The sequence below is a fragment of the Xiphophorus maculatus genome, chromosome 16 (assembly GCF_002775205.1).
Source record: "Xiphophorus maculatus strain JP 163 A chromosome 16, X_maculatus-5.0-male, whole genome shotgun sequence".
In the NCBI taxonomy this organism is placed as follows: domain Eukaryota; kingdom Metazoa; phylum Chordata; class Actinopteri; order Cyprinodontiformes; family Poeciliidae; genus Xiphophorus; species Xiphophorus maculatus.
Window position 1 is genome coordinate 18,074,861 of NC_036458.1, and position 26,109 is coordinate 18,100,969.

Genomic DNA, 26,109 nt, shown 5'->3' on the forward strand with positions numbered 1-26,109 from the left:
GCATATCTATATGGCTAAAATTAAAGCTGATTTTGGCTTTAAAAGGCTTTAACATCCTGACTCGCCACACTAATAACCAGCAAAACATTTTATATTTTAAGACAATTTCAAAACTATTACTCTATGCTGACCCAAATGAGGCCGTCTTATGAAGACAGCGGTCCATTAAATCCTCCAGCCAAGGGTTTCGTTTGAGTTTCCCCGTTTTAAAGAGAAATGTGGTTATGAATGATGAACCCTGGGGGGCCCTTACACTAAGGCACTATTTATAGCACCGTCTGTAGTTGGCATGTTCAAGCACATGTTTTATAGATCTCAATAACCCGCTTCGGGGCCCACGGGGTCGGCTGATTTACGTTTTCATAATGCAACATGAATGCAATCACTTTACAGCATCGGCTGCGTTTTCGCTCGCCAGGGAATCGAGCGGAGGAGGACGATCGCTATGTGGAAATGGAAACGTGTTAATTCAATCTGACGGAGATTATTGAGATTCAAAACTGCAGCTTTATGTAGCAGTGAGGTGTGACATTACACGGGACAAAAATGTTTAATCCGAATGTAAATCTGTATAAGACAAATTAAGGTTTTTGTCCAGTTTGACAATGAAATTCTCTACATCTGGCAAAAAAAAAAATTATGTGTATTTGTTTTGTTTTATGTGTGCACCCAGTGGTGAAGTAGTTTGTACCTGCTACCTTTATCCTGACCAATCCAACCTGAAAGTTTCTGTCGAGTTCAGGAGGAAACAAGCCAACAGGAAGCTGAACCAAGACACAGCATTTGGTTTTGTGCTGCATCATCAAGCCTCATTTGAGAACATTTTGACTCTGACATCAGGCAGCAACTCGCTTTGGGAAATGACAGGTAGGGGTAATGTCTCAGGCGGCCAAGTTACCATGGCGATGCATTGAGGAGAGGAGCCTGCAGTGGTGATCTGAATAGATGAATTTTATTAAGAGAAATTCCCCCTGCCGACTTTCTCAGAACAAAGAGAAAAGGGGATTTCACATCTGGTTTGGTGTGTTGCTGATCTGAACAGTAAAGATTTTAACTGGTTGGCGTCATTTGTACATTTTCTGCAATATCCTGCAACAGGAAGTAGAAAAGGAGATATTTAAATTCCCTAAAGAACCACTGTTATACATATAGATACATAAAAGCAGCTTATGGTCAAAGTAGGTTTTACATTTACGATCCAGTTATTGGTTCTGGCTCCGAGGCAACCATTTACGCAGATAGTAATTACCGTAAGTGTGTTTCTATTTTAGTGTTTCTGAAGAAATTGCTTTTAATATTAATGACTATTTGTGACTATAGTAAAAGTTCCTTCTGCAATAGTGCAAGTATTATACTGTTCCCTGATTCTTTGTGCATCTACAAGATTGTTTATTTTTTATTTTTCTCAAACGATCAAGGTTTTGGAAAAGTATGGAAGAAAATGTAATTAGATTTGGGTATTTTGCAGCTCTGAATAAGTATGGGGAGAAAAAATTCTGTTATTTCCACTTTTTCCATCCGTCCATCCTTCCTTCCTTCCTTCCTTCCTTCCTTCCTTCCTTCCTTCCTTCCTTCCTTCCTTGCTTCCAGTTCTTCTGGCACTAGTGGCTGTTATTCAACAAGCAGGAGGAAGAGAAGATGCGGCGTCCCTGTCCTCTCCATCGAGCTCTTTTAGGATGCGGTATATCAATTAACATCGTTAAATCAAACAGTTAAAACAAATCTGTTCATTAGAACAATAGCTTGCTTTTGTCAGAGGCAAAATCACATTAAAATCTGAATAACTAAACTAATATGTTCACACAGGTGTTTTCTGATGAGAAAGAAAAGCCCCTATCTTACATTACATTGTAAGATGACATTACGTAAAATATTGAACCTTTTGAACTTCTAACAGATCTTTGTTGAATTCCTCATGAAAACTGAGGCGGAGCTTCACCTTTAACCCCAAACACGCAGACAGAACTGTGAGGGATTAGGATTATAGCATATAATGATGACCCAGTCACGTGATCTTCACATCCAGTCTCGCTGAACTTGCACAAAGAAAAAAATCTCAGCCAAGGGTTGCACCTGCAACTATACATCACACTTCTACATCATTTTTCTTGTGTGTGCGTGTTTTTTTTTGTGTGTGCAGTCACATAAAATAACGTCAAAAGTTTCTGGTTGTGTAGAGCGATGATACAGAGGAAAAAAGAAAAAGTTTTAAGGCGTACGCGCGAAGAGCTCGGCGTCTGACTGCTGTTTGCCAGAGCTTGAGTGAGACGGCGAATTTACCTCCATTGGCATCCTACATGACAGCTGGATCACCTCTGGATGGTGAATTAATGAGGCGGGGGTGTGCAGACGTGTGTGAAAAGGAGTGTGTCTGGGTGTCAACGAGGGGGGAGAGCGACCCCCATTTTATATTCAGCAGCACCGCAGCCTCTTAACGCTCCGACGGGGGCAGGAGGGGAGCTTAGGAGAGGAAGGAGAGCGGAATAAAAAGTCAGAGAAAGAAATTTGATGTTCAGAGTGGGGGGGGGGGGAAAGGACGGGGGCACTGGAGGGGAATAAAAATCAATGTGAGACAGACGTAGATGTTGTCGGGGTGTGGTCACGGAAGACATGAGGGAGATGGAGAAGAGGAAATATAGAGATGCAGTGATGGATGTAAGGAGGAGAGAGTGGATGGCATAAGAGAAGCAGTAAAAAAAAACCAGATGTGCACAAAGGTATGACTTGGAGTGAAGTGGAGAAAGATGGGAAGCAATGCGAGGAGTGAACTAGGGAGTGGACAGCGAGAGAGAGAAGAGGAGGGGGGTAAAGGATGAGCTCATTGCAGTCGCTGGGCTGAAGACACGGAGAGCGGAGGGAGGGATGCAGGAGGGGAGGGGTCGCTGCTTGTCTGCGAATCGATAGCCGGCGTCTGAGTGCAGCACACACACACACACAGCTGCAGACAGCTCTGCCGGCAAAACCAGCATCTGCCTTCCTGTCTTTGCTCCCAAGAAAAATGTTCAAATAAACATAAAATGACACCTGATTGTGTTGAAGTGTCTCTTATTTCTCCACCTACTGAACTTCAGACGAAGCAGCAGAGAGAGCCAGCTGATTCTCATGTCTGCTGCCTCCTCCCTCTCTCCATCCCTCCATCCCTCCCTCCTTCCTCACTCTCTCCAACTCACACATCCACACCCACACCCAAGGATACCCTCACTGCTCCACCGCCGCTGTTTCCCACACTCAGTTTTTTTTTCTCTTTTTTCCCCCCTTTTCTGCCTCCACCCTCTCCAACTACTAACACACACACACACATAATTTTTGTTTTTTAGTGCTCCCTCGGTGGAGGAAATGCTGGTCTGACCCTGTTGCTGAGACTTCTTCGGATTTCTCCGTCCTTTTCTCTCCTACTTTGCTGCTACCTGTGGAGGTTTCCGTCGGCTCTCCGGTCCAGCTGTCTGAACAGAGCGCAGAGCGTGAGAGAGGGAGCCATGCTGGGTCTGGACGTGTGTGAGTTCGGGGGTCAGGTGCTGGAGCTGCTCTGGTTGACCATGTGCTACAGAGGTGAGGCGATGGAATAAGTTATGGAACAAATTCAAGTATTTATTTATTTGCTTCCATAAGATCATCTTAAGGGTGTGGACAGCTAAATGTTTGCCAAAATTGCCTCTTTTTTTAATTAATTTCTTTCTCCTCTCATTTTCTTCCATTTGAATTTTTTGCATATTATAATGAAACAACAACAAAAAAACCCCCGTGTGTGTAAGCATGCTGATGCAGCATGTGCAGGAGTCAAATGATGTCACCAACATCTGCTCTCACATCTAGCGGTTATCCCTCCTTCTGTGTCTGCAACACACTCAACACAAGGCAGCTGCGTGTGTGTGTGTGTGTGTGTGTGTGTGTCCATGTGTGTGTTTGTGTGATATACTGCAGCAGTTCCTGATGGAGAAATAATGCTGGGGTTCCCCCCCCCACATGTAACGTGACACACTGTGACATTTGCTCCTTTAAAGACATAAGAGAGAGAGCGAGACATAAAAAGTGGGCAGGGCGATCCATAAACCCATCTGAGGTAATCTGAAGAAAGATTACCTTTCTTCAGGGAGATTAGTGTAAGAGGGAATGAATTGGAAAATGAATGTCATGAATGATGAAGTTGAAATTCAATCAAAATGTCCTGTGATTGAATCTCAGCTCTCTTCTCCCCCAGCCACGGCAAGCACCTGCCTTTTGTGCGATCACAGCGGGGGGTGACGCTTGTCCGGTTCACTTGGTGATGGAAGGAGAGGGCCATGTTGTAGCGCCATCTGGTTTTTTCGGTGCAGGCTTTGAACAGAACGCAGCTTAAGAACACCTAATTAAAGCCTGCATGCACTCACCATGAAATAACCTTAATCAATCATAACATTAAATATTTGGTGCACAAATCTCTATTTATTGGAAATTGTTCTCCAACTACCACCATCTCAAAGCTACACAAACAAGCTCAAATATTTGCATTGAACCTCATTGAGAGTTGGATAAATGTGTTTTGTTAGCTGAAGGTACATCACAGGCTTTTTGTTGCCAGTTCTGGCTAAATATCTGACAACTCTTCTCCAAAGGGGTTTCCAGAATCTCAATACTTGCCTGTTTAGTTCTTTCCAAAAACCGGATTTAGTACATGATTGGTATCAACATCAGGTTGGAACACTGAATTTGACCTAAGCTGTCACCTTGTGTCAGGTGTGGAAATTGGCATTCATGAATAACGTAGCTGTTACCGAAACTCAACCTGATCATAAACTGTAAGGTGCTTGAGCACCAAGCATGGTGGTAGCAGCATAATGCTGGGGGCTGTTTCATTGCCTGTGGTATGATTTCTACCAAAAAAAATGCTCAATTTAAAATAAATGCTCCTTACTTTATCTTCCTTTATCAACTAAAAAACATCTAAAGACTTTGTGCAAGTAAAGTTCACATTTTTTCTACACCTATTATTGTTGAAAATCACTATTTAGAGATACAATTGCTACAAAACTTAATGTACAAACATTGCAGCAATGAGCCAACTGTGTTTTTACTTAATCTCATATTACGCTATGCACACCCTCTGTATCTGCCCACTGGTGAGGACTCACTCACATCGGCATGCCAAATGCTTGAAGAGGCTACAATGGTTCTCTGTTGACAAATTGTCAGGACAGAAGAAACCAACTCTGGAAATTTTTATGACATTCGTCCTCATGCACATACACAATAAGAAACAGGGCCGCATCTTAAGTGACTTACGTTTCTCAAATTCCACTTCAGCTTTTTTCCACACGTAAAACAGGATTTTAGAAATCCAGCTCTTCGTTCTGAGAGCAGAAACAGATTGGCAGCAGTTTTAATCAGTTTATCTCTGGTGCAAAGGAATTCTGCCGTGACATACTTACAGATGAGTGCACAAACATTGTCCGCGGCAAGTCAATTGAGGAGTACTGGAGATCTATTCATCTATTGATCACCAATGACGTGAAAAAAAACAATCTAATATTTTGTTGCCGTTTCAAATTCTTTTCTCGCAGAAAATGAAACGTATAGCTCCACAATCTTTGCAGTGTTCAAATTTTTTTTTTGTAGATTTGAATCTGATAACATCATGGACACTTGGCAAGAGAAAAAGAAAAAAATTGGGGGGAAAACGGAGAGGGAGCAGTGGATTTTGATTTGAACGTAGGAGGTGATATCAGCTGAAGATAAATGACACGACTAGGAGGCGAAATGATGAAGCCAGGAGAGAATGAGGGGGCAGACAGAGCTCTAGAAAGGTTTGGTAACAACAACAAAAAGAATAATTGGTTATGAAAAAAGGAGAAAGAAAAAGTGGGCAAGAGGGAAACGTTGGACCTTTGGCAGAGATAGAGGACTGAGTGTGTGCTGCCGGATGCTGTCAGTCGTCAAACACGCCCTGAAAGCAGACCGAGTGACATCTTCTCCTGCCCAATTTCCCTTTTCCATTGTTCTCATCTTGCCTGTATTTTATTTGTCGCCTCTTTCTTCACTCATCTTCACGCCATTGTCCTGCCTCACATTACCAACATTTACGCTGCCCCACTTTGGCTGTCAGACGTGTGTTTAAGAATCCGCTTCCCATCTCCTCTCCGTTCCGTCAACCTGGTCGAGACAAATGAGGCTGAGTGGGTGAGCGGACACACATGAGACCAATCAAGTCAGTTAATTAGACAACCTGCTGTCTCATCAAGGCTGACGGAGCAGCTGAGGACATGCTGCCGCTTGTGTCTGTGGGAAGCAGTCGTTTCCTTCTTTAGCTCAGTGATGCTGCCGATTGAACACAAGGGCTCAGTTGCACCAACATGAACACGGGTAATTGCAGAAGACTGACATTGTCTTAAAATCAAAGCAGGCTGAGTGAATAGCAACATTAAATTCAGAGTTGTTAATGTTTGGGGATTTTTTAGCAGGTATTACGTTCTAGTTTTGAGAAACATGGTGTTGTAACTCAGGTAAAAGCTAGTCAGATCTGGGCTAATAAATTATTTAACTGTTCCGCAAACCACACGCAAAGTTTACACCAGCTCGCTTTTGTATCTGACGGTTGTTTCCTTAAATGATTTATTCTCTTTTTATATATATATTAAAAACCACTATCCATCTTGCTATGAATTATTGAACGCGCAGTGGCTCATCAAACTGGCCTTCTGCTCACCTGCTCCAGTCAGGAGATGTAGCAGCTGTGGACTGAGGATCTAGGAAATAAAATAAAATCTACCAAATGTTTGTCCATCAAGAGTTGCCCAAATACATTCTGTACACACACAGCCTTGTTGGATACTGAACTCTGAGTTTGTTGGTGGTTTCTGACTTCACCAGACAGAATCCCGACTCCAGGGAGCATTGTTGTTCCTCTAACTGGGAACTTGGAAAAATCCAAAGAGAAATGAGATGAGAAGAAGTGCCTTGAATTTAACTTCCACACTTTATATTAGCACGTCCCTCTACAGTTTTAATAAACTAATTAGAAGCATTTTCCGACTTTTCATTATTCATTATAAGTAGATAATAACTAACCTTGCAAACTTTGGAAAGTCCAAAGTCACAGGAAAATTTTGAAAGACTACAAATATATGGGCGCACAGCGGGTTGTTTTCTAAGTGACTTAAAGTTTTTGTGTCTATTTTGATATGTTAGTACACCTTACTTACAAAAACAAAAATTTTCACAGGTGTTGATGTTTTTTTTATATTATTACAATAAACACAGTAAAAGGTGTCCATATATATTTACATTTTAATCTGACAAACCATTGAACAGATTAGATCACTGCAGGAACCAATAAGTTTCTGAATGTGCCATTACTCTCCCACCAACATATTGTAAATATTTCAAACACTGAATATGTTCTTTTGCAAAGTATGTCTTCTTTACTACTTTACCAGTATTGAATCGGCTGCGGGACAAAAAGCAAACACTGGCTTCTCACCAGCATGCTATAAAACAAGATGCAAAAACGAGGCTATAAAAGCATTTTGCTTTACTGCCTTTCTTGGGGTGTAAAATTTCACCATATAGTTTTATATCATCATGTCTGAAAGCATGTTTACATTTTAATTGTATTCTTTTTCTCCCCCAAAATGACTATCACGCCATACATTGTACAGTTTCACTTAATCTCTAAAAGAAAATTCTCATTGCTCAGGTCGTAAAGCTTTTAGCTTACACTAAATACAGTTTAATTTCTCAAATTTGAAATGTTTTTTACATTACAATTGACTCATGGAGAATTTTGGTGATTGCAGTTGAAAAGGAAAAAAAAAACATCTTACTGTGCTGTATCATTTTTGATACAATTGTGATATTCCTGAAGCCTCTACGTCTATAAAAATACAAAATGCTAAATAAGTGCATCTGCATAAACAAATCTATCTGGTATGGAAGCATGATTTCATGACTGCAAAAGCATTACATAGTGTTTATGATGCAAAATAACTTTCAAGAACCAAATATTTTTGCTTGTTTGTTTTGTTTTTGCATCCAAATAAACTGCTCAATTAAAAAAAACAAAACACACACAGACACACACAAAACAGAACTTATTTCTTGCGTTAGCCTTTGAAGGGTTACAATTTATTCCAAAACAGCAATCAGCTAAGTGTGTCCTTAACCCGCCACTGTGTATAAATATAGTGAAAATGTCATCTCTTTACGTTCAGCGGTGTGGTGGTGGGCTTTAGCCTCGACAGATTGAACATTTCCTCAGATGTGCTGCAGGTTACACATCAATTATAAAGTCGTTCTGGACGCAAAACGTTTGTATTCTCCTGCAATGCCGAATGTTGCGTCCATCAGTCTTCCTTTACTGCCGTTTCGTTCATCGTAAAGTTTGATAATGGCTTTGCAGAGGCCTTAAAAGCCTCCTCTTTATCTTCCACTGTGTGCCCTTTTTGTGTACGAGCGCGCGTCTTTCCTTTTCTCGGAGGTCTCGTTAAGGCATTAGAGCAGAGCGGTGACAGCGAGACTCCCAGGACTATAAAAAAACAGTACATCAGTGCTCAAGGCACAAACACACATGCACACTCCCGCAGAGTCCCGACATGAAAGGGGGGAAAAAAGGCATTTTTCTGAAACAGTAAACCTTATCTGGGTTAAGGTAGGAGGCGGCTGACGGAAAGCAATCACGAAAACAAAAAGATGAGGACTGTGGGGGCGAAAGGAGGCGTTTAAACTTTGTGAGCTGACAGAAGGATTCAACCTTTTGTTTATTAGGATGCCCCACGGATGTCAGAGTGATTTAAATAAGGACTATTTCCACTTTCTTTGCAAACTTTTTGATAAATGCTAAGATCCATTTTGCCTCTCCTCGGTTCGGGATGGAAACTGTAAACGGAGTTCTTCCTAAAGACTTGTCCAAGAGCAACGCAGCTTTTCCAGCTGCGACAAGCAGGAGCTTGTTCCTGTAATCCCGTACTGATAAAACGGAAAGAAATGGGACTCATCCTGGCTTTGAGCTGTTGCCAGGCAACGAAATAAGAAAAAAGAAGAGAGAGAGAGAGAGAAAGCAGAAAGTGATCCAAAAAAAGGCAATAATCAAACATGTGAAATGCCAACAAATGCAGTGCATGTTGCACCTTTACTGCAATGTAGGACTGGAGGAATGGACAGATAATAAAGAGAGATACATTGGCATTTTTTTTAACTTAATTTTTTTTTTTGCCCGTCTTCCCCACAAGTGCAACAGAGTCAGAAGTGGCAGAAATGTCTACAGTAGGATTTGAGCAAATCCATTTAAGACACTGTTTCACATCATGAAGTTCAAGCCACATTTTGCGATGACAACAGCGCTGAAGAAGAAAAAAAGATCTGTAGTGACGTTTCTAACAAATATCTAAAGTAATGTGGAGAAAATTTTTCTTGGCTAATAGAAGGCCTTTTTATTTGATATGTAGTTGAAGATTAAGTTGCTTAATCAACATTTTTAAATGTGTTACTGAAATCCTCCTGGCGACAGATTTTTGAAGACAAATGCTTTTTGATTTAACTGCTAACTTTGATAAAGTAGATATCCTAAAATCTAAAATAAAAATAATACAGTGTCCATGAAACTAAAACCTAGGTGACAGCAACAACAGTTTGTACGTTCTTCTTGTGGTTTGTGTCCCGTCACACACAGAGAATCAGTGTGGACAACATTAATTATTCCTGTTGTGTTAGAGTGTAGAGTCATGTGGCTGTTAGCTTTAAGCAACTTAGTAGTCAGCTAGCTTGGTCACGGACAACAATAATGAACAAAATTACATTTTTTTCCCCAGTTGCATTTAGAATATGGTTAACAAATCCAAGTTTTGACTTTAGAGGCAAATGAAAGCAGAGATGCGTAGTCAAACATTTCATCTCAGGTTTGCATTTTCTGCCAGTTTCTACTTGGAGGAGTTCTGAAAATAGCTTTTGATTTCTAAAGCAAAGATCAGCGCTGTTGAACTGGCTGTTTGGACTTATTAGCTCTACATTTAAGCTTTTTGATCAGATCATGTTTGGCTGTGTGGAGTCCCTCAGGGCTCTTTACTCGGTCCTCTGCTGTTTTCTCAGTGTCTCCAGCCTCTTGGTTTGATTATTTTTAGGAAAACTCTTAAGTTTTGTACCCAATATGGCTGCCATGCTTTTTGATACTGAGCATAGAGAAGGTTGATAATATTACCTGCTTATGAGCTCTTCTGTCATTTAAAACAGTAGCACAGATAAAGATATTTCTTGAAATGTTCCTTTTCTGTTTAAAATGGGGAATTCTCGATATATGTTTCCCTTTTGATTACTATGTATTTGATTGTTGTGGGAAAAACATTCTCAGTTATAATGCAGCTGGTATTTAATATTTAAAAAAAGAATAAAGATTCAAAAGAAGCTCAGAATGAGAAGAACTATTGTTCTTGTTCTAATGACTTGCTTAAGTCAGAGCTAGTTCAGATTTTAGCTGGGATGATCGTGTTAGAAAAGTGGTGAAATTCTAGCTTTTTACAGCTGAAATAACGGGCAAATATAAAACATTTCCTTTTAAAAGACCACTTTACAAAATAAGCCATGCCTTCGTTACACATCGGTTGAGTTGCTGTAGCTTTATGTGTTGGTGTTCTGTCAAATAAGGGTCGCTTATCTCGCCTTATTACCAATAATTACCTGCCACTCTACGGAGGACAGAGACGGAGAAGTCAACCTGAATAATTCATTCCCAACCTGGATGCGGACGTTTTATCTTTGACTTCTAATCAGGAATCGCTTGAGAGATTCTGCATTTGTGTGAAATTTCCTAAATCTCAAGTGAGCAGTGCTTCCTCCTCTCTGCGACGTCCCCTGAAGCAGAACAGATTGCTGTGTTGATTTTTCCCTAAATGTATTGGTTTAGCTGTAAATATCAGCACATAGGTGAGTGTTGTTAAATCTAGCACAAAAGTGGTGCAAAAATTGCAGCTTACCGCCACCTTTTGTATAATAACGTGTGGGACATAACATTCGCTTATGTAAAACTGGGAAGAGGGATAAACATAATCACTAATTTATTTTTTTAACTTTGATTGCAGCTAGAGGAAATAATAACGTGAACAGAACCACATTCGGGGGCACAACACTCATTTTAGGGATATCGATGTCTTGATTTGTGAATATGATAAAATTTCCCATGTGCTTTGAGACATTACTGGGTCCATTATCATAGAAACTGCTGACTTGATTATTTTACAAGTCTGCTGAGTGATGCAGTAGGTGGACTGGGAAGTTAAAGAAGTAATCAGATAGATTTAGGCAAATTATTATCATATTAATAAGTGTAATATGTAATAAGTGTAATAAGTGTATTATCAAATCCCAAATTGGGGTTGAACTTGTTTCATTGCACTGAGTCCAGGTGAAAAACTTCATCTGCATTTTGCAAAATTTGTCAACAATGTTCCCCAACGTGCAACCTTTGTGGTTATTTTTTTGTTTAGTCTTTTTTTAACAATCGGTATCAACGCACTCAAAGGGACGACAGACTCTGCCTTTCAAAATGAGCGGCAATAGATTCTGCTCATTTTCAGGTCAGAAGCCTTGAGTTCAAAGAAGGAAAAAAAAACACACACTCTTCCTGGTTTGAAGCATGCAGTGTGTGTAAATGTGTGCGTTTGCACACTGGAGCGGGGGAGGACTGCAGAGTTTGATATGTAAATACAGGCTCAGTGAATCATTTATGAAGTCATGTGCTTCCCATATCCAATTTGGAAGGTGGGTTTTTGTGTCTCTGCGTGTTTGTGATACTTGTAGTCTACATCTCTTTCTTTTTTTTTTCTGAATGGACAATAAGTGGATTTGTGGTGCTAATCTGTCAATTATGATGTAATTTGATGTTTCCCAGAACGCGTGGCCTTGAATTGAGCTTAATTGTGCTTTCTTACTTTGGAGAGTTGTGCTTAATGTTGTGTTTTTGAAGGTGTTGTTGCGTTCAGTGACTTGTTGCAGCGGTTCAGGGCCACCATAGCTAGATCACTAACAGAGACAGAAACAACGGCCATCGTTGTTTGTTGTTGTTCCAGTCTGTGTCGGTGAATGCAGGTATTTGTGACTGGATGGTTTATGTGCTGTACAGCACAGAAGAGTTCACGAGACTTTTTTTTTTGTCCTCCTCCAACTCATCAAATTACCTCTCTGCACAACTGTGGGGTGACTCACACAGTGGCACCTCATTATGAGCAACAAAACAGAACCGGAGGATGTGAAACAGGCCTGTTGGAGTGCAGTAAAACATCACAGCGAGCGTCTCGTGTTCTCCAGATAATTAGCTTCTGCACATGCAGCTGGAATCTCTAATGAACCATGATGTACGCACTCTGAGCTGACATCGCACCGTTTTGGTCAAAAGCAATTCATGTCGACCTAATTACGTTTCTGCAGGAACAACAGAACTTACCGGGCATGTTATGGTAGTTCTGCTGTTAGATCACATTTCTCTAACCTGCTCAGGCCCAAAAGGTGCAGGTAGGAGTTAAACGTTGAATTACAATTGTAGCTTGCAGAGCACATGATCGGATGTCTGTGGTTATCAGCACTGGATCAGATTCCCAGATGAAATCAATCCCGTGTGGCTGGAGTTGGCTTGCGTCAAGTAATGTGTTGTGCAGATTCTGAGATGTCTTTCACTTGCTTCCAGAGTACCGAGCCGCTGAAATGCAGCAGGGTTTCTATTATTACATTTGTTTGTATTTTGAGGATGTGAGAACTTGAGGGCAGACTTTGGCATAATGTTTAAATTGGTTCTCGATTAAAAGGTTCTCTATACACTTTCTGTCAATGTCTTAAAGGTTTTCTGTGGCTGCTTTTCACTTAAAAAAACAAAACAAGAATCAACTCAAACATTCTGCACAGTGTGTTAAATCCTGGCAGAAGTATAAAAATGAGGCAAAGCAAGCATTCAGCCAACATCGCTTAGCACGGTCTGCTAAGGTAATGTCAAAATTTACTTTGGGCACTCACTTGCTGTAAAGATTGTCCTCTGGATTACACTATTGTTATATTAAAAAAAACACTTTAAAACAATTTTTTTTAAATCAATAATGTATTGAAATAACCCCAAATGAGCTTTTGTCAAATGCTATGTCAACAAATTGGTTTTAAATTCTGACAATTTTGGTTGCAATCTTTAAACTATGGAGGTTTTCCTCTATGTGGTGCATTTGGCAACATTTTTGAGAATTAAATTTCTTCTGGAAGCTATAAGCCAGCCAGGGGCCAACAATGTTTGCCTCTGTTGGGCCTGTTCAAGCTCTGAAGCTGAGACCAAATGTTTATTTACTTCTAGAGTTTCTGTCCTACTTTTTTTTTTTTAAGTATCAGAAAAATAACAAAATGGAAGCACACGCGGATTCACTGATAATAATGAGTCAACTGTTAAAATATACGATGTACGATGCAAAATAATTTATCCTCCTGTCATCTTCAAAGGTCTACTGGCTGACAAGAGTAATTTGGCCATCGAGGAGGAAGACGAGGACAGGAACCTGAACTACAATCCGCCGGCTCAGAAGTCGCTGCAGGAGATCCAGGAAATGGACAAAGATGATGAAAGTCTGGTGAAGTACAAGCAGACCCTGCTGGGACCAGAGGCGATGAGTCCAGGTTAGCGAGCCTCTTTGCGTACCTGTTGTTTACTCTGGTGTCCGGCTCTACTGCAGAGTTCATAAAAAATATTCCCTCACTACAGGGTAATTGCTCTGGGCATAACTCACACGCACACACACAATGCAACGATAAACCTGCTCGCCTCAGCATCTCTAACCCGGGAGCCAGGCTGCGATAGCGGATCCTTACTGGCTGCAACACAAAACGGCCTCCTCCGCGCAGCTCTGCGTCCAGTCAGCGTTACTGGGAATCAGAGAAAGACAAAGATGAGCGGAGAAGTCAAGCTGTACATCTTCTCCCCAGAAAATGGGGGTATATTTGAACTTTTGGACCTCCACTCAATTAGACGTAGACACATTTGGTTTCCATAGAAACATCAGATTCTTGGATAAAAGCTGATAAAAAAGCATTTTAGCATCTTAGCTGAGCAGGAAGCATTTTGAGTTTGCAGCAAAATGGCTACGGAAGTACGGAAGGACAGAAGTCAGTGACAAGGAACCTTCATCTAAAAGACATTGTATGGAGCTCTGGTAGTGCCAAAACAATTTTTTACATTTCTGTGATTTTAATGTAATTTTTTTCCAGTAAAATGTGAATACATTTGTTATAATCTTTCTATATTTTTTTTAATAAAAAGGCATAGAGCACACAGGAAATGAGTAACTTCAAGAGGATGGAAGAAAATAAAATGATTCACTTCAATTGGAGTCAAATATAACAAGTTCTTATTGTTTTCTTATAATTAGATGACAAATAAAAATGAAAAACAAGCTATTTTAGACATGTAAAAATAAGTTTAGTAAGTTGCCAACCTCTGCCAAACGCAAAATGTTTTTTTACTAAAACCTCTGCAAAATTGGCTTTAGTTTACCTCAGCTGCATCGATCTCTGCACAGGGAATGTGGATCTATGGTCTACAAAGATTTGTAGCTTTCCTTGTGATATTTCTAACAGGTTTATTATACACTATATATAGGGACAACATTTTTTTTATTATTTCATGTTCCATATTTATGTTTTCTGAAACTACAACAGCTGCTGTGATAGATATGCTTCTGGTGGAAGAGTTAGCTTTATTTTGATACCAAGATTAATGAAAATGAATTAGATCTGGGTATGATATTTTAACATGTCCATTTCAGAAACCACCACTGGCATCACTGTAAATCAGAGAATGGAAAAAAACAAAGAGAGGAGATGTCAAGCTGTAAATCTAGGGGTCTTTTCAGTCTTTGTACAAACACCTCACATGTTGTAAACAAACTGATTTAAACAGTGACTGCTGAACATTAAAGCAAGAACGCCTTTTAAGCTGTTGTTGGTTAATTTAAAATTAAAGCATCATTTTCACTTGCGCCATCATCTTAACGTGTAACTGTTTTCTCCTTTTGTTTCTACCAGACCCGACTGAGCCCAACGTCAGAGTGACCAGACTCATCCTGTTGTGTGATGATGCTCCTGAACCAATCACCATGGACCTCACAGGTACCCCGGCCCCTCCTCATCTTCAGCTCTTTGGGTCGGATTGTTGTTTTTTTTTTGGCTCAATGATCTAAGCTTGTTGACAAGCCACACTGACAAATGGCAAGGCAGAAACCGTTACAGCTGCACTCTTTCATGTGTTTTATTGAGATTTTATGAGCTAAAAAGACTCATACCTCCAAGTAGTTTGCAAAACATTTGTGTGTGTTTGCATTCTGCCTCCCAATTACAGCTGCAAACAAAATGATTATTTTTTTCTTTCATTTATGGCCATTGCCAACCCCAGTTTGAAGTCTTCTGCAGCTTTACATACACATAGAGTTTGCTTTTATTTTAATTATGTTTTGCTTCAGAGGAGTCATCCCCACAGCATGATGCTACCACCACCATGCTTCCACATGTTGATGGTGGGTTTAGTGTTGTTTATTGTTGTGTTAGTTTTATGCCACTCATCAAGTTTTGTACGTAAGCCACAAAGTTCAGCTTTGGTGTCATCTGACTAATGCGCCTTCTCCGACATGCTTGGGAGAAGGGGAATGAATACAAAGGTACACCACACTTTTCAGATTTATACATCTAATTCATTTTTTTTGCTTGAGTTTAATGATTATTCAGCTGCAGCATAAAATCCTCCCCAGATCAGACTGACGTTGGGTTTGTGATAATGAGCAGAGTTAAATGTTTGCTCAGCGGACAGCAGCAGTGACATTTCCCTCCTCCTGGACGATGCCTTGCAGGGATTCAGAGGAATGTTTGACTTTCTGTCTTCATCGGAGTTAAGGAATCGTTTAATTAGGATTTGAGCACAGTTGGTGTCTGCACCTAAGTTAGCAAAAGGTGTTCAAGGTCACTTCTCCCAGAATTCAAACTGGTGACATTAACCTTTAATTCCTCTCAGAGATTCGCCTCTTCAAAATCGCAGCCGCACATAAGCACACGTTCACACGTTCGCTCACAAACGACACAGGCTGCAGATGGGAAAGGTCAGCTGGTTGCTAGGCAATACGAAACACTCTGATGTTTTTTTTTTAAATTTTCTTTCAAAAATCCAAACGCAGAGCGATAGATGGGAAATCTGTACCATATGGAGGGAACACACTGCTCAGGCCAGACTTTTCCACAGCCCTAAGATCTCGACTACATCAGACAGAGGATGTGACAGGTGGTGAGCGATCAGCAGCAGATAGGTTTTAGTTTCAGATCAGATTTTTAAGTCTGGCTGAATCATATGGACCGTCAGTCTTATTAGAGCTGAAGGAGCTTTCTTTGGAGATGAAAGGTGTCAGGAGTTTTGGTATAATATATACTGCATATCTTTTCAAAAACAAAACTCAAAGTCTTTGTGAAGAGGCTGGATGAAGCTGGTCAGGGAGTATCGTTATCCACAGGGAAAGATGCACCAACATGGACTGAAATGCTACTCAGATAAGAAAAGGACAAAAACTTTTGACAAATTAATTTCCTGCCTGAAGTTAAATTTTGACCCTTGTTACTTTGGGAGGAGGTAGGGGGAAGCATTAAGTTATTGGGATGTTCTGCTGCAGGAGGGACTGATGCACTTAAAAGCACTAAGCAAACCATTTCATAAAGCTTGTCGAAAGATATTGGCATGTTTGAATCAAGCTACATTGCTTAAAAGTTAATTCTACCAAATGGTAAGTGGGAAAGTAATAAAATTAAGAGCCATTATTCTGCCATAAAGTCATTTGACATAATTTTAGTTTTCTCAACTGACCTTAAACAGAACATTTTTAGTCATATTTAAATTCAGAAAGTTACATAGTTACATTATTTACATTGATTATGTAAATAATCTATACTCAAGTACATATAAAAAACATATTGCTCTAAATTAAGCCCAAGTAGTGCTATTGACTTTTATAACATCCACATTGCACTTTTATGTATCTGCCAAATGATGCACCAATTATCGACTGAAACATAATACAACTTGATCTCGTACCGAGTTATGCACACACTCCATCTGCGTTAATGAAGATTGACTCAACTCGACATGCCAAATTCTGTTTTTGGCTGCAGAGAAGAGACCTGCCCTTTAATTTGACTAATTCAGATTAGAATTATTTGACCACTTACATCCTGTGAAACAATCATTAAAACAAACATGCAGACAAATAACCCGCATGGCTTTCAACATGCACTTTACAAATTATACTACATATTAGAAGCACTAAACAATTTATAGACAGAACATGACTTGACAAAATTTACATCTCTTGCATGTTTTTTTTAAAATCATCTTTAACTCCTCTGTGATTTTCTGAGTGATGCTACGCGCCAGATCAAAGCTTAACACATCAGGCTGAGGCAGGATAAAGGAGAAGAGAGAGAGCACTTCTCAGGTATTTAATGATTACATGTCTGCAGCCTCTGCATGACGGTATTATCAGGCTGACAGCCGTCCTGATGTGAGGTACGTTCAGCCATCAGGACGGATCCTCTGACTGTTTTCCCATGCAAGGAAAACATCTGTATGTCAGGAAGCATGATTAGGCAAACGATGAATGAATAATTGTACTATGGTACTCCTGTATGTTGGTGCAGGTCGCCTCAGAGCTGAAGGAAATGTTTCTGAGGCATGGCAGAAAAATCCCCCCGTAAATGATGCAAAGCACACCAGAAAGTCCACCTCTGAATGACATAATAAAAACCTAAATGAAGATTTTGTAGATGGGAAGCTGCGGTGTCTTTTACATGCTCGTTGTTGCTCAGAAAAATCCTCCCAACTAATTCAGCAAAGAAAAGTGGGTCAAAATCCCTCCACTGCGATCTAAAACACTCGTTGGCAGCAGTGGCACAGCCAGTTGTTAGCTTTTGAACCTTTAATGTGGCGATAATTTATACAGCACACATCACTGACGCTGCGCGAGTCATTATCCTTGGACTGTGATGCATTTTCAGCCTGCTGGTCCCCTGAGGCCCAGCGATGACTTTGTTGGGTTCTCGTATAGCAGGGGTCGTTTTGCTGAATAAGGACGTTGCTGCATATCGATGTGTCCCAAAGCTCCTGACGCCAAGCGGGCTGAATGTCAGTCAGGTTTCCTATCAGGTCAATGGTGCTTTTCTTTATGCTATGTTGAAAAAAACTAAAGATTCATCATATAATTCATCCAAATAAGGCGGATGTTAGTCTCATATGTTTCTGCCGGTAGAATAAAATACTTGTAAATACCAGGAGGACGAATGGACATGATGTTGGGCCTGACACTTTGTCTTACAACATGTTTGGAGGTTATTTTTAGATGCGTTCATTGGAATGAAACTGCACAATTTTTTACACTGCTTAAAATAAATAGAATGAACAACTTTGCAAATGCTTTCGTTTTGGTGTCTGTAGTTATTTAGTTAAGTAGTTATTTTGGTTATGCGTGCTCCGCAGCTCAGGCCGCCATCAGTAGGAATGTCTGCTCTCTGTTCTGACTGAAAAATCCTGAAAGCTGTTTGATGGATAACCAGAGTTTCTCCTGCAAACACTCAGCTGTTCTTTGACTTCTTAACTGTCTCGTCGACGGGCCTTATGGGACCAAAATCAGCTCGTTTTTATTGCTGATGTTCAGAAAATATTTATTCCAGAGCTTTTTTTGTTGTTGTTGTTGGTTTTAATTTGCGTTTCTCATGTTTTTTTGGAAGTCAAGTTCTGTGTCGTGTTTTACAAATGTTTTAATAAAATCAAATATCTGCTTTGGCTTCAAAAAGATTGAGATTTCCCCTCCTTCTTCCACCAGGCTTTTCACCGTGTATAAGATTCTTGCAATCCATTACTGTCTGGTGCAAAAATCAGTTCTGTTCAGCGTCTGCGCTGTAGAATATCACCTCCACTATGCGCAGTCTTGAGGAAAGCAGGTAGACTGCTTTCCCGACTGACCTACTTTCCGCCCTCCAACGCTCACTAGGGGGGGCCGGCGTTTTTTCCTCCACCGTCTCTCTCCTGAGGCCAAGGAAAGTGGAGGAGATGAATCAGAAAATGAGGAGAAGGGAGTTGGTTTCAGCTCTGCGGTTATTGGAGGGAGACGGGTAAAATAAAAGGAAACGGCAGTAGAGATGATGAAGTGATTAAACTCCAAATCGTCAGGAAAGTCTTGATAGAGTGATCTCATCAGGACTACAATGATGAGCTTTGTTGCTGGAGTATTTCATGTTTTGGTATGTGATTGGAAATGACTAATTCCACATCTGATCGTCTTGCAGAGGTAACTAAGTTTAGGCTGTCCTCACTAAAACTGCAGCTGCTAAAGTTGTGAAACCCAATATTTGGACATGGTTGCTCTGCCAGAATGTAAATGTCTGTGTATATATTTATGTTTTTGGCAGACGTCTTCAGCTGTAGTCATCCACCCTCTCTTTCTTCTTCCTCACTTCAGATCCCTGCTGCTTTTCTATCCCCTCGTTTCTTTATCTCTTCCTCCTCTCCTTCCTTTATCTCTCTCCATTAGGGAGCACTCCGGACTCGGGACTGGCTTTAAATTGAGATATAAAGTGATTAGATGGTGGATGCATTTCTGATTGTGGTGTGTATGTGTGTGTTTTTTTTCCTCCAGTGGTCCATTATGCTTTTTTCTTCTTTTTTTTTTTTTGCTGCATCAGTATAAATGCACTAAACCCGACAAAAGTCAAATCTGACACAGTCGGAAAGGACTAAAAAAAACAGGGGAGGGAGGGAATCACTTCCATGTTAAAATTAATTTCTCTGGAGTTTGCTAAAAAGAGAAGAGAAAAATCACCAGCATTTACATTTTGTATTTAACACAGACTGTGTGGCGCTAGTAACTCTGCGTCTGTGTGCAGGAGAGCTGAGCGCTCTGAAAGAGACCAGCTTCACCTTACAGGAAGGAGCCAAATACAGGCTGAAGGTTTACTTCAAGGTAAGCTGGATTCTTCACATTTGCTTGTGCATGGATGGAAAAGAGGAGGTTCGAGTGCTTATTAGTTGGAGAAAAACAAGTTTAAACAATGCAGATCTAATAAAAATATTTAGGATTTTCTTTTGGTTCAGTTGCATTCATCTTTGACCAAAATTATCTGAAATGATTAGCTCTTGTTGAAGTATAGTTTCAGTATTAATATAAAACATTTTTTTTCTATTTTACTTGAGTTAAATGGAGGCCCTTCTGTGCGATTATATTAATCAGCGGCTCAAAGACATTCTCTAAGCTACAAAAAATTGTAGATCTCCACATGTCCGATGCATCTTTGAGTGTTATTTTTCAAAATATTCACTTTCTTTATTTTGTGTCTTTATTATATTAATATCTCAAATGAAACCTGACTCGGTTTCACAAGGTCTGTCACCAGGAACGGGCAAGAAGCCCGACAAACTATTGTGAGAAGCTTTTAGAAAAATGCTTATCTCACACTATTTATGGATGTTTATTGACTGTCTGTTGATATCTTATGCTTAGCTCTCTCCTGGTCAGGTTTCAGTCAGGTTAGGTCTGGACTTTGGCTTGACCATTTACAACTCATTGAATGGGTTGTTTACCACAGGGCCTGTGATGCCCTCTTTATGCCCGGGGTTAGGTTTGTAATGCCCAAACCTAACCCCGGTCAAGTCCTGCTTCACTGGGGTCTTATGTGATAGATACCAAGTAAACTGGAAAACTGAAAGAAAATAATACAAGGGTTTCAAAATTAAAATCTGAAACATACGGCGGGCACATTCGTATTAAATATTGTGATTAAGTATTTTTGTAGTTTGCAGAAGCACATTGTGGCTGCAGGTTTATTTGTTTTTTACCAGTGGTGGCCTCTGCTTTGAGATAGTCCACAGAAATGTATTTTAATAACAATAACATTAAAGGGAAACGACTTTGAGGCTGTCAAAACAAAAACCCATGGTTTATGCATGTGTGTGCGTGTGTGTGTGGGGGGGGGGGGGGGGTGCACGCGCGTGGGGGTGTGTGTGTGTGCGTGTGTGTGCGTGTGTGTGTGTGTGTTGGGAGCACAGCTCAAATCAAAGAAAAACTGTGCTGTGGGGACCTCTGCTGGACAAATCCAGCCACAGCCTTTTGCAAAAACCCATAACTGGATTCTCTGAATTTTACAAAATTTTTGTAGAGCCAGTTTGGGACGGAGAAAATGTATTTAAAAAAGAAATAAATAACATAAATAAGATTTCAACTACCATCTAAATCTGTGTGTGTGTGTGTTATTTTTACAGGTGAACAGAGATATTGTGTCTGGCCTGAAGTATCGTCAAGTGACCTACAAGAAAGGAGTACGAAGTAGGTTCCGATTAGTTTGTCTTGTATATTGCAAATATATAGTTTTATCTTACAAACTCACATGTATTCTGTGTTTGCCCCACAGAGAACACTGCAGTGTGCATGATGGGAAGCTACGGCCCACGAGCAGAAGAGCAGGAGTTCCTGTGTCCCGCTGACGAGGCGCCTAAGGGGATCATGTCTCGAGGTCAATATGCGGTCAAGTCCTGCTTCACTGATGACGACAAGAATGTCTCCCTATCTTGGGAATGGATCCTCAACATCAGCAAGGATGGGAATTAACGGGGGGAGTGTGAGGATGATGATGCTGAATGCTTTCCCTTCTTCCTCTCCTGCTTTTTATTTGCCATATCCTGCCACTGTGTCATCTTCTTCCTTTCTATAATCGCGCTCGCTGAGACAGGAAGTTCTGTCTGCAGGTGTCTTCCCACATTTCCTTTACACCTTCTTCTTTTCTAGGTTATCTCCATAAATCCTAACGTGGTTTATGCTTTTTATTAACGAGATTGCGTTCTCCTTTCTGCCTTATCTTGTCATGTGGCCTATCACAGGAAGTCAGTTTGGTCAGTTTTAAGCACATAATGAAACATGGCAGAAGGATATTTAACATGGGATGGTGTAAAACTATAGAAGCTGCGGGTACCTGCAAGATCTGTTTGTTCTGATTTACTGAAACATTGTTTTTGGGACAGTCAATGTAGTGCAAAACACTGACAGGGAGGCGAACACACTGCTTAAAACTGGGGAGCTGATCCAATGAAATCCTCTTGGACACCGAGGAGGAACTCTGGACAGTAATTAGTGTCCTGCCTCAGATGCTTGGACACGGCTCGTGGACTCAGTAAAACATCCACCTCAGATAATAACACCACCCCCGGTGCCAAACCCAAACGAGTGCACACAATGATTGCAGGAAAAAGACGTGCTCCTTTCAGCTGTTAATTGCTTTGTGAATCATCGACCCATTTTACATTTAAATACGTTCAACTGCAAGAAAGAAAAGGAGTTACAGTGATATTTTCTGTGATCATGTTTCTTCACGTGTCTTTTAACTGGTGTACATAGAGTCTTTGATAGGGTTCGATTGGTGTGTCAAGAGTTATGGTCAAAAGAAAAAGGTTTGTATGAGTTATGTTGTTTGACTCCATGTTTTTGTGATGTAAAAATAATGACGTCCAAATCTTTTCTTCTTTTTTTTTTTTGCAGAAGGTGTGAGATATTCTCAGTGGCAACAAACGTTTCCTAGAAGAAGTGGTCTGATTTGAATGCAATAGTATAAAAAGATAACAGATGTACACTTTATATGCATTATGAACACACATTTTACGGTGGGAAATTACAAAGTGCGACGCAAATTAAAATTAAAAACAGTGGGTGGATTAATCAATTAATTAGAAATTAACTCATCTATAACTCATTTCCGCTGTGACTCAGTGGAACCGAGCTAGTGAAAAGCGTGATAGAACCAGAGACTGGACATGGACATCTAACATAAACTGTTTCCGTAATCCTGGTACCCCACCCAACACCTTTGCGGTAAATATGGAGATCAGCAGTGGTGGGGGGCCAAATATGTTTTCTTTGCCAGGAGCTGGTAGAAGCACATACGCTCTACTCTTATTGTATTTTTCGACTGGATTTTAATTCGGACTGTCAAAGTAACCAGGGACGTTCTGAAATCTATCACGCTAAAACTTGAAAAGTTTCAAAGGGTGTGAATCGTTATCCAAGCATCTTCTACATAGTAAACATTATAGAAACTTAAAACTTTTATTTCCACCCTACAAAGACAAGTATTAGACTATTTCCAACTTCCTAAGTCATCTAACACTGAGCTAAACACTGTGAAGCTCCCCAACCCATACATGTGTGCTGCCATTAACACCAGAGCAAAGACAGCTGTGTTTAAACGCACATTAATGACTTTTGAACACTTGTAGTTTCATAACTTTCCATCACTATTCCTTCTAAGCTTTTGTTGTCAAAAGGATATGATTAAAAAGCATATATGTTTTCAACCAATATGCTGAATTGCAATTTAAAGGGCAAATATCATCATATTTCAGAACCAGAAAACATTTTAAAAATTACTTTACAATTATTTTCAAATTTAAAAAAACGAGTGTTCTGAACCAACTTTATGCCACCACTAAAACAGTTAATCCATTAGTCATTAACAGATGTGTATTTTCTGTCCACATCTGGACAGAAAATAATGTTACATTTGACGTTTCCTTCTTTCAGTACAAAACCTCTTCTGATCTGTGAGACTTAACAGGGAGAACAGCGAGATTTAAACAATGACTGCACGGCTCTGTGAAATAAAACGGAAATAAATTGTGTTTTGTGACAGACTTATTTGCAGGAAAGGGCTGATGAATGCTCATGTCAGAGTAACAATGCTGGTCACAAGAGAAGCAGATATATCTGAATGCTGCATTAAAAAGTTTTCCAGTTACACTTTTTGTAAGAATAAGTTAATAATCATTTTTGTTAAATTAAAGGTAAACTGAAAATATGATAGAGTGCTTTTAAATCCCTGTAGGGTGCTGGTTTGTTAAGTCTCCTAAGTGTTGCACTTAGTCAACATTTCTCTTGATTCCCTCATCCTCACTTGATAAATTGCTGTATAAATCGTCACTTTATAGAATGAATTGGAACAGGAGTCCTTGGAATCGTCACTTTGTGTTATGAAGTGATGCCAACAATCTGCATTTCAAACGTGGCATCGTCATTCTTTAGCATTTTCTGCTTTCTCTGCTGCTTTCTGCTTGTTTGTTCCCATATCTTTTCACATAATTCTCAATTTCAGACCTGAAAAGGAATTCAATCAGCATGTGCTATAAGCCTTAGCACAACTGAAGAGGAAAAATTATCAAAATGATGATAAATGCCTTCTAACTACCGTGTTTAATGTTTGGTCTTCTGCAACCAGGCTAACAGGATGAATAGTTTTTTTCTAAAATTATCGTTTAGTTGTTTTCATTCCAATTCATCTTGGGGGTTGGGGGGTTTTGGCACTTTTTGAAAGAGCACACGGGTGAAAACCTGTACCTGAACTGTGTATACTGTAGAAAGAAATGCATGTAGGTCCTTTGATACTATTCACATAAAAAAACAAATCTGAACCAAATCCTCTTTTCTCTTGTAGGTATCATGGATGTGAGATGTAAATAAAATTTTGCTTTGAGGCTATGAGATCTTTGGAGCACATGGACACCTCGTAGAATATGCGAAATAACACTTCTGTGCCGTGTTTGAGTATGCTGTTGTTATTGTAGGTGAACATATTTTAACTTACTGATAAATGAAACTCCGCTTGAGTGAACTGTTGTGGTCTGAGACTAATTGTAAATGTTGGCTTGTTGGGTTTTGCATGATTCAGCGAGATTTTTTATTTTATTTTATATATATATATATATAATGCTCTTAAGGACTTAAAGTCACACAAAAATTAAGGAGAAAAACATTTATTTATTGTGATGTCAGCGCCTGCTAATAGAAGCAGGCATAGTTGGTACAAGGTTAGGTTGAAAGACACAGAAACCTGGAAACTCTTTGTATCTTTTTGCCTCCTGCAGCTAACGACCAAGAGCTGCATTGCTGTCAAATTTCAGTATCATGTATTGTTTAATAAAGGTAATTTAAAACGGCTGCTCAGGTGTCTTGTTTATCCTTTCTGAATCAAGAATAGAGCAGAAATATCATTACATCACCATTCTTTCCTAAAGTCATTAAATGTAATAATGTCATTAGAAATATAAGTCCTGGATGGCCGGATTAATTTGTTGTAATTTCGGCAAAGTCAACTTACATTTTCTTGAGCGACTCTACATGAGTTAGGCCAGAAACCCTCCACTAGAGGGCACTGTAAGGTGGAAAGGTTTATTTTGCAAAAACAACTGAAAGGATTTGTTGTACACGAATGTTCACAGTAATGCACTAAGACGATATCTTAAATGTGGTAATATGCAGCCGAAGTGGGTGTGGCCTTTGAACACAAGGCAGTTTAATAGAAAATATATATAAATTAAAAACAACTTTTTGGTTTAATGAGCACAGATTTCCTTGAAATGTGCCTTACATTAATTAAACTGTATATATAATATGCTGCACCATAGTCTAGTTTGAAGTTCTCTGTTTTGAGCATAACAACGTTGACTCTTTTGGGGGTTTTTTTTCTTTTCTTATTTTATTCCTCTTATTAAATAACCAGAAGAGCACAGTGGAGGATCAAACAACAACATACAAAGACAAACTAACAGAAACAAATGTCACATTGCATGTATGGGGGGAAAAATACAGAAATGACTAATCTGTTCAGAGGGAAATAAAACCAAACCAGAACATCTGCAAAACCTTAGTGTGCCCATGCTTAAGGTAAAACATGTCTGTGATTAAAAAAAAATTTTAGTCACACATCCGTGCATTTGTAGTGAATTTGTGAAAACTTAAGTACAAAGACCTTCCTCACATTTTCAGCTCAGGAAAGTCAATCCTAATGGGTTTTGTACCTCCATCACATGAAAGCTAGCTGACAAACAGAACTCGTATCTAAAAAACAAAAATCCTACTTGATCCAGGGGATGGTCACACGATAACAAAGAAGCTTGCAATTGTCCATTCACAAATAATGTGTCCTTGTCAATCCATGTACTCATTTCAGTGTCGCTACGGTGGTGTTGTTGCCACTGAGCGCCTGCTCCAGCAGGGCTCGCTGGGCCGCAGCAGGAAGGTACAGGAAGGAGTAGAGGAGCGCCAGCAGCAGCAGTGC

General features: G+C 39.8%; 1 protein-coding gene across 1 annotated transcript; it reads left to right on the top strand.

Annotated features, from left to right (window-relative positions):
* Positions 1-3,132: 3,132 nt before the first annotated feature.
* Positions 3,133-24,990, top strand: LOC102235998 (rho GDP-dissociation inhibitor 2-like). Its single transcript, XM_005806100.2, has 6 exons — positions 3,133-3,549; positions 13,435-13,608; positions 15,013-15,096; positions 19,900-19,976; positions 21,272-21,335; positions 21,421-24,990. Exons 1-6 carry the CDS (start codon positions 3,477-3,479, stop codon positions 21,615-21,617), a joined length of 669 nt encoding a protein of 222 aa, XP_005806157.1. The 5' UTR covers positions 3,133-3,476; the 3' UTR covers positions 21,618-24,990.
* Positions 24,991-26,109: the final 1,119 nt, after the last annotated feature.

Coding starts and splice junctions, on each gene's coding strand:
- LOC102235998 (XM_005806100.2), top strand. CDS start 3,477: ATGCTGGGTCTGGACGTGTGTGAGTTCGGGGGTCAGGTGCTGGAGCTG. Junction 15,097..19,899: donor AATCACCATGGACCTCACAG/GTACCCCGGCCC, acceptor GTCTGTGTGCAG/GAGAGCTGAGCGCTCTGAAA. Junction 19,977..21,271: donor GGCTGAAGGTTTACTTCAAG/GTAAGCTGGATT, acceptor TTATTTTTACAG/GTGAACAGAGATATTGTGTC.